At 41.7% G+C, this 9,347-nt stretch overlaps 1 protein-coding gene across 1 annotated transcript; it reads left to right on the forward strand.

Moving 5' to 3' along the window:
• The first annotated feature begins 6,418 nt into the window (after positions 1 to 6,418).
• LOC123806279 (cytochrome b-c1 complex subunit 7-like) lies at positions 6,419 to 6,766 on the forward strand. The gene is given in 1 exon segment (XM_045819328.1): positions 6,419 to 6,766. A coding segment is annotated over 1 exon segment (348 nt).
• The last annotated feature ends 2,581 nt before the right edge of the window (positions 6,767 to 9,347 follow it).

The raw sequence follows: 9,347 nt of genomic DNA on the forward strand, positions 1-9,347 counted from the left end.
TTCTACTCCATAATATCCCCATGCTTATTTTAATGTATGAAAACATAGTAAAAACTATAAATATATAAGAAAATAAGAAGAAATATCTCATATGAACATTTCTCAAGTTTCTTATCATTAAGAAACTGAGGTTCCTGGAAGATGTATCATGTTTAAATACACTAAAGCGATGTGTAGACTGGCACATTAACTAACATTCCTGCGTAGCTCATAGGGAATAAATAAATTTATAGCATGGTTACTTAGCCCCAAATTTCCACTTTTTCATTTTAGAATCTATTCCATAATATGTTTTATAGTATTAACGTTTTAAAGTGCTTATTATTAAGGAAAGTTGACATAGTAGGAAGATGGACCATAATTTACCTTGTGACATCAGGTACCCCTTAGCATACTTCAAAGGTACCCAAGTTCAGAAGTAGTCTTACTGATTGGTTCAAAAAGGTCACGAAACATTGCTTCCTAAAGTTTTATAAGCACCTATAAAAACAAGTAAGGAACTTTGTAATGTATTTAAAAAGACAAAGGATAACCCTGGCTTGTGTGGTTCAGTGGATTGGGTGAACCAAAGGGTCACTGGTTTGATTCCCAGTCAGGGCACATGCCTGGGTTGCAGGCCCCCAACAACCGCACATTGATGTTTCTTTCTTTCTTTCTTTCTCTCTCTCTCCCCCTCCCTTTCCTCTCTGAAAGTAAATAAATAAAATCTTTTAAAAAAAATTGTCTTTAGAATTGAGGAACCAAGGGCCTATGACTTTTCATTAATACTATAACCTGAATGAAAGCAGGTATTAAACTTCTTTTAATTTTCTGGTGCCCTATTCTCAAGTTTGAAATGCTCATCTTTAAGCTATTGCAGTTTTTATGCTCCAGTCTATTTTTTTTTTTTTTTTTTACACAGTCTTCTTCCTATTTTACTCTGTCGGGAATAGTGAGAAAAGCAATTGTTTCAGCATACCCAAGGATCTGGCCAAAGAGGTCAACAAACATGGTAAAAATAAAAGGGAAGAAATTGGAGAGGGCTAGTAAACCTCCAAGAATTCACCTCCAGGTCTGCAATAGCCCAGTCACTACTGGACAAATAGATAAAACTGGAATTCATATCTTCTAACAACAAATCCTAACCTAGCCACTTCTTCACAAAAATAAAAGGAAAACTACTAAGGCCTCAGAAGAGCAAGCTGTACAAGCTGACTAGGGGTCGTTACTACAAGAGGGTCCTTGCCCTTTGATCGTCTTCAAGATCTCTCACTCGTTTTGGGAGGCCGGGTGTGGGCGGAGGAAAGGTGACAAACCAGAAACCAAGGCACTCAGAGGTACATTCTCAAAGGCCAACGCCACAGAGACCGAGGATCCGCGCACGCGGCGAACACGAGTGACGCCCGGACAGGAGAAACTGCGCGTGCGTGCGGGGAAGGCGGCCGCGCGCGAGGGGCCGTACCTCGCGGCGTCCCGCTTCAGGGCGGCACCCTTTTTCCTCGAGGCGGGCGAAAGGCTGCCCGGCTTTCCCTCTCTCTGGCCCCGCCCCCTACGAGGCTCACGCGTCCGCCGCCGTTGCCCTGGGGATTCGACGGCCACGTTCTGCCTTCGGCTGCGCTTTGCAGCCGGTAGCCTCTGCAGACCTGGCGCCGGCGACAGTGGGAGGTCATGGAGTCTCAAGAAAGTCCATCGTGGAGACCAGGAAGCGGACAGGCCTGGGCCGTTGCCGGCATTTCTTTTGGCTGGGCGTCGTCTTCGACACGGTGGGCGCGACGGTACTGTTCACTGGGGTCTTCACCGACCTGTTCTTCTACGACCTGCTGCTCTACCTGGGTTCCGTCATCATCTTCTTCAGCCTCCTCTGGTGGGTCTTCTGGTACGCAGGCAACATCGAATTGATTCCTGACGAGGCCTTGGAGAGGCTCTACCACGTACCCTCCGCCATCGTGGTGAACGCGCTAAACCAGGCTGGCACCCCCAGCTTCTCTTTCACCATCCGCACCTTTTCCGCCACCTTGGGGCAGCTCCGGGCGGGACGGCGCCGCAGGAGGCTCCTCCAAAGGATCCCTTGTTTTCTGAATGCGACCCTCACAGGCCGAGCAGAAAAACAGCTAGCAAAGGAGGACCAGGACAAAGGCGGAGTGAGAAATGTCGAGGAGAATGGCGATGCTGAAGGCTTTGGCAGAGAGGATCTGGGTCCGGAACAGGAAGAAGCCAAAAGTTCAGAAGGAGTTTGTGCCCCAGGCCCTGATGCTGGTCCTCTGGGCCCCGAGGCTGGACGACCAGTAACCCCCGTGATGCAGCCAGAGTTCACTCCATCCCCCCTGGACCGGCCTCTGCCACCCACCATTCTTGCCTTTGAGAGCCCGCCTGTGGTCCCCTTGTTCTCGACCAGTCAGCCTCCAGCTATTCTTTATTCTAAGAGCCTATCTATAGTTTCATTGGCCTCTGTGAGCCAGCCTCCAATCCCTCGTGCCTCTACAAGCCTGCCTGCTGTCCCCTTGTCCTTTCAAGGGCAGCCTGTGGACACCTTAGCCTCTGAGATCCAGACTGCAGCCCCCGTGGTTTCACAGAGCCTCCCCCTGGTGCCTGTGGCCTCGCAGAACCACAGCCTAGCACCTATGGCCTCTCAGATCTACCCCCTGGTGTCTGTGGCTGCACAGAGCCATTTCCAGGTCCCCATGGCCTCAGAGAGCGATTTCCAGAATCTTTCTCCCACCTCTCAAACTCAGCCTCCAGCTGTTCAGGCTGACCAAGCCCAGGCTCTGGCTACCCAGGTCTTCCCCATCCAGCTTCTGCCAGCCCCATTTTTTCAGAACCAGTCTGTGGACCTGCAGGTCACTCTGGCTGTTCAAGACACCCTGCATGACACCCAACACGCCCCCAAGAACAGTGCTTTAGTTCAAGAGATTGCTCTCAGCCAGTGTTCACATGCCCAGGAGCCCCCAGCTGGCCAGGAGCTAAGTCAGGAAGTCCCCGACCCTGTGTCCCAGCTCCCCACATCCTTGGCTGTAGCTACTGAGGCCCAGCAGTCAATGCCTGATGAAAGTGCGCACTGCCCAACACCTGAGAATTGTCACCTTAATACAGAACCAGATGCTCAGGCCTCTGCCAAGTAACTGTCTTGGGGGGAATCTTCATCTACATTATTTCTTGATCATTTCCAGGTATATGTTCTAGCCATTTCCTCAACCCCTTCTGTTCAACAGAATTAAGTTAGTGGAGGTGAAGTGGCTTTTTCCCTCAGGAATTAGATTTTTGGAACTTCGGTAGGTTTTTGAAACCCAGTTCCCTGAGCTTTATAAGGTTTTACCTAATCTACCAGATATTAGTGTGATCACTTTCTTTTATTTCAGCCCAGTTAGGAGAGAGTGAAATTACATTTCTTCTTGGAGCTCTAAGATATGAGAAGGGAGGGGGACTGCAGTGTTTTTGAAACAAGATGATTTTAGGTGGTACAGGGACTCAGCATTAAATAGCAATGAGCTCTCCTGTGGGAAAGTTATTCTCTTTTCAGTTCTTCCTCAATCTTTGTGATTGATTATGTCAAAGAGAATGTCCTTAGTTTGGGGGTCAGTGATTTCTAATACCTCTAATGTTTTGATAGGTAACAAGTGCCAGTGTCCCCAGCTAGGATTTAATACCATTTATGTTAACAGAGTCATTTCAGTGGATAACCTTTATTTATGCCAAGCAACACTGGTTTTTCTGTTTACAGTGGTGTTGGTTGCTTTTTGAAATACATTTATTTAAGTAAAAAAAACACTTGAGTCAACTTAAAGGTAAAATTTATTGTATAAATGAATCAAAACAATTTTGAAGTTTGGACATTTTCTTATTTGTACTAAATCACTTGTGCTTTCTAATAATCACAAGACCCTTTGTGCTAACCTGTTTGATGAACTTTATGGTTAAGGCTATTGAAGATGAATTCTGTTTAACTTTCCAACTTCTTGACAATAAGAAAGGTAGAAAAGACCATGTGGCTGTCAAAATTGGAGACCCTGCTTCTCGGTGGGTTATATGCTGTCATAATAGTGTACATTGTTGAGTATCAACTTCCTGGTCTTCCTACTTCTGTTCTATAAGTTGCCTGCTCTTTGGGCATTGGGGGGAAGGATATGGGGCAGAGCAATACTTTGGAGATTTTTTTTAAGATTTTATTTATTTATTTTTTAGAGAGGGAAGTGAGGGAGAAAGAGAGAGAGGGAGAGAAACATCAATGTGCGGTTGCTGGGGGCCGTGACCTGCAACCCAGGCATGTGACCTGACTGGGAATCGAACCTTTGGTTCGCAGCCCGCGCTCAATCCACTGAGCTCCGCCAGCCAGGGCAGAGATTCTTAATACTCTTCATTGCTCAAAAATACTAAGAAGGTGTTCATCTTGATTTCATATGGGTTTCATATTGGTTGGTTTCATTTTCATTATGGAATACAACTGAATATAAAGTAGAAGTCAAACTCTTAATTTCCTTACAGTTTTCTTCAATTCTTTAAGAGACTTTATATACACTCTCTCTAGGTATGTGTGTATATATATGTACACACACATGTCACAAAAATCTATATGGGCAAAGCATTTTGATGCCTTTGGTTTTGTACACTTTGGACACTGAGATTCTGAAATGAAATACATTCAGTGATTATTTTTTAACAGTACAGAGATTTTTTTTTACACTTATGCCATGAATTCATAGTGAGTGTGTCCCAGCAGTTCAGGCTCCTTACCATTTGTTCTTACAAAGTATCCTCTGGATGGAGCAGGCTGGCGCTTGAGTTGAACCCAGGTATTTTTCTCTTTGGCTTCCTTCTTTTTCTGATAATTTCCTTCACATATTACAGGAAGTTATCTTAGCTCTTAGAGTGCTTGATATGCTTAATATGTACATTAATTGTCTTGGCAAGAATCTTTCCCTTGTTTACAACAATGCCTACTGTATGCTTAGTGACATTGTAGCCTCTTCTAGTTTTGTCATAGTAACATTTGTGGGGCATTCCTTTTTGGACAGTGCCCTGTTCCCTTATGTCTACAATATCACCTTTCCTGGAGATTCTCATGTATGTGGCCAAAGGAACAGTTCTGTATTCTAAAAGGCCCAGAGAATACATAGCAGGTGTCTCTTCTCTTTCCCTTTGTGTTAGTCATTTTGGCTACTTAGTGGAAGATGGCAGTTCTACCTGAAAGGAAGGTGGTGGTTTATTTCTATTAAAACACACACACACACACAAAAGGAGCAAAACACTAGCAAGCCAAAATAATTCCAGAAGGAAAGGATTTAGTATTAGTGAATGAGATTATTAATTTTTCCCATTAATTCTATTCTTTCAGGTGAAATATATGATTGAAATAATTAGACTGTAGATCTTGCCATCAGAAAATGAATAGACTTGGTTCTTTAACTCAAAGGAATGGCTTTTTTTTAATTTACTTTTTTAGAGAGAAGGGAAGGGAGGGAGAAAGGGAGAGAAACAGCAATGTGCAACAAATGAATGGCTCTAAAGAGGAGATAATTTTAGACAAAAAGAAGGAGGAGGCTGATGCCTGCCTAATTTTTAGTAGAAGAATTATTTTGATAGGAAGAACCATGCAATGCTCTTTAAATAATTAATTGATCAGACATTTATTGAATAGCTATCAAGTGCCAGGCAGTACCTTAGGCACTGGGGATTCAGAGCTAAATGGCATGTCTCTGCTCTCCAAGAGCTGTTTATCAAGGGAGAGAGACATAGGGATAACTGGTACAGTGTAACATAACAAGTCTAGTCAAAGTTCTTTCAGAATATAGCTGTATGATGGGTGAGAGATTTTTGAGTTGGATCCTAAAGTAGTTGTTCACTGGGTGAAGAAGATGGGAAGAACATTCTATGCAAAGCAAAAAGCATCAGCAGAAAGGCACAGGGGTGTAATAGTCCATGGCTTGTTGGGGACGCATTTGGGAAAAGATAGTCTTTTCTATCTTTTCTGTATGCAGGAATGCTTGAGACTCAAGGTTGGAGAGAGGGGGAGAGAGAGACAGAGAAAGAGAAAGGGCAAGGGGTACCAACTGAGACCAATCTTTGAAGGCTTTTTTAAGCAGGGTATTTTGTGTTTTTAATTCTACCTGTGGGCTCTGTTATGAAGTACGTAATGACAATAGGCCAATAATTAGAGAACAAATGCCAAGGTCTCTCCCAGTTCTAAGCTGAAAACAGACCTTTTAGATATTAACAACAGTTTTTAAACTAAGCGTAGGCTCCGTGGGTATTCATCTGGGAAAACACTTTCAGGTGTTTATTTACTTGTACAGAACTTTTTTTTGCTGCAAAGATGACATCAGGTAGAGTAAACATCAAATGTTATGAGATATTTCTCTATATGATTGTAAGATAAATATTTACCTAAAACAGGGGTTGAGGGCCCCTTAGACTTACCCAGTAGGAATGCTTCAGTCCTGGGCAGATGGAGAGCCCGCTTGCTGTTACAGCATCAACCCTGTGGCTAGAGGGGATTCTAAAATGGTATTACAACATTGCAGGATTCAATAAACTGAGGGTAATGGGAAAAGGTACAATACATGTGGATGACGATGTGAAAGAATCCATAAGAAGGCTTCCTGATAATCTGTATAAAGACAGGATGTTTTGCATTAAGAAAGCCCTGGACCTCTCCACGAGGCAGCAGATTTTGCCTAAAGAGTAGTGAACAAAATCTGAGGAGGATAAATTCTACCTTGAACCATATCTGAAAGAGGTTATTCAGGAAAGGAAAGAAAGAAAAGAATTTATGGGCAAAGAAATAATCATGTAATCAAAATCTGTGGAGTATCTGCCCTCAGTATTTTAATGATGTTGGTTAAACCTGAAATGTACAATTTAGAACCACCTGGGCTGCAAATATATTGCTTAAATACATGTCTATTATAACTTTAAAAAATAAATGAAACAGGCTTTGACAAATTTTCTATTTCATCCCAGATAGTAAACATTTTAGGCTCTAAGTGTCAAAAAGCAAAATCAAGGATAGTATGTAGCTGCTTCTATAACAAGAAAGAAAACTCCTGCTCCCCCTATTTGCCCAGGGCACAGTTACTTTGACTGAATCAGCTGAATCCATGCACCTGACTAAGAACAGCTGGCTTGTGGGAAAGGGAGGAGGGGCCTGCCTGTGAGGCCTGCAGCCTACGCAGTGTATTTCACTCTACCCTAGTGACACCCAGACCTGAGGGTGCTGTTCTCTGTTCTCAGAGAACCTGGCCATCTCATCTTGGTCTGCTGGTCTGAGGACAGGTGATTTGCCAAGTCTCTTGATTCTCAGATTGAGATTTCATTGTTTGGTGCCTGGCACTTGCCATCAGTGGAGCCTACAATGTGTAGCTGGTGATACTCTGGCCCTGAGCAGTCTGCTGGCCAGACAGGTGGGCTCTGAGTGCTCTGGGAGTAGCAGGGGTGGAAACTTATGCCCAAACTTGGACTTTGAGTCTCATGTTGTAAGGTCTATGTTACAACCTTTCCTTCCAAGTTAAAGTTATTAATGAGCCTTTTCCTTAAGCTCATTAATTGTAACTTGAGTTGTAATGCCCTAGATTAGTCAATGGGTTACTTTTCTCTATTTAATGCCTTACTTCCAGAGAGAGAGAAATAAAAATCGACAACTCTAATTTTTTTTGTTCCAGTCTGTTTGTGTCATCTCAAATAAAAATTGTTTTTTTTTCTTTCCAGAACTCATCAATGTTTCTATAAATTTAAGTGTCAACTTTATAAAAGCACAAATACTTACACTAGTCTCATTTTGGAAACCTCAGACCAGCAGACTTGCTAGACTGCCTTTGCCAAGTATACATGTTTCAGGGCTAGGGAGAGTTTTCCAGCTTCAGATAATAAAGTTATTTATTGCCAGAACTTTAAGCCATAATAAATTATGCCATACCAACTGAACTTTGCTATAAAATAAGTTGTGTTTTTTTTTAATATACTTCTCTTGTGAAAGCATTCCAACATTCCAAATGGAAAATAATGTCTCACGTACTCTGGGTGGTACAATTCCTACAGAATGACATTGAAAATTCAGCTGATTGATTTTAAGGATACTTTGTGACCTCATTAGCTATCAGAAAGGTTAATACAGCCCTGACTGGTGTGGCTCAGTGGATTAAGTGGCAGCCTGTGAACTAAAGGGTCACCAGTTAGATGCCCAGTCAGGGCATGTGCCTGGGTTGTAGGCCAGGTCCCCAGTTGGGGGTGCACGAGGGGCAGCCACACACTGATGTTTCTCTTCCTGTCTTTTTCCCTCCCTTCCCCTCTCTCTAAAAATAAATAAATAAAATCTTAAAAAAGAAAGGTTAATACAATCAATGTGTTATGCTACAATTTATATTTATATGTTGATTTGATTTAAGTAGCATCTGAATTTCCCTTTTTCCTAAGGATTTAAAATCTGATTTGATTGCATATGTATGATAAAATAGAATTCATATGGGACTGCTCACCTTTTATGCTCTTTGACTTTATCAGTTCAATGTCTTTATCAGTGATTGTTTATGTAAGAATGCTCTGATACAGAAATAGTTTCCTTTTGAAATTTCTAGTTATAGGCAAAAAAAAACCCCTACATTTTTTAGGTGGTACAATACTTTGGATCAAAACTTGCAAAATTTTTAGCTGTTTTTACATTTCTCCCTATTTTCTGTGCTCTGTGTCAGTATTTTCTATTTGTAATTTTAACAAATTACAAATTAACTCAAGCTGGAAGACTTTATGCATTACAGATGCTTGGACAAAAGAATAATTGGAAGGACATTCTCCTAAGTGAAACAGGAAATACTGTATGATTCCACTTATGTGAGATTTCTAGAAAATCAAATCCATAGAGACAGAAAGTAGAATGCTGGTTGCTAGGGGCTGGGGAAAGTATACAATGGAGAGTTATTTAAAAGGTATAATTTCAGGTGAAAAGAGTTCTGGAGGTGGGTTGCACAAAAATATGAATGTACTTAACACATTACTTTGTACACTTAAAAATGAATAAGATGCTAAATTTGCTGTGTATTTTACCACAATTACAAAAAAAGAATAGTTTGATTAAACCAGCAATGTATAAACACATGACACGTATAAATTTCTTTTTAAGAAATAAATATATGCAACAGTTGAGTGCAAAGAACATTGTAGAGAAGTGTGTATATTCATCCCTTGAGTTTGCAGAAAAGCCTTTAATCTTTCAATGGCTGATCAATACTGATATGATTGGATTTTGTGTAAATAGAGATGGTTCTTAAGAACTGTGATTAGTGAATTTCAGGTGCTACCAATAGGGCCTAGAAGAGAAGATAGTCCCCTTGAAAGATAAATAGAAACAACTTTAATCATCTTAATGAACATAGATGTTTATG

This window comes from Phyllostomus hastatus, unplaced genomic scaffold (assembly GCF_019186645.2).
Source record: "Phyllostomus hastatus isolate PE091 unplaced genomic scaffold, TTU_PhHast_1.1 phas_scaffold_385, whole genome shotgun sequence".
Lineage (NCBI taxonomy): Eukaryota > Metazoa > Chordata > Mammalia > Chiroptera > Phyllostomidae > Phyllostomus > Phyllostomus hastatus.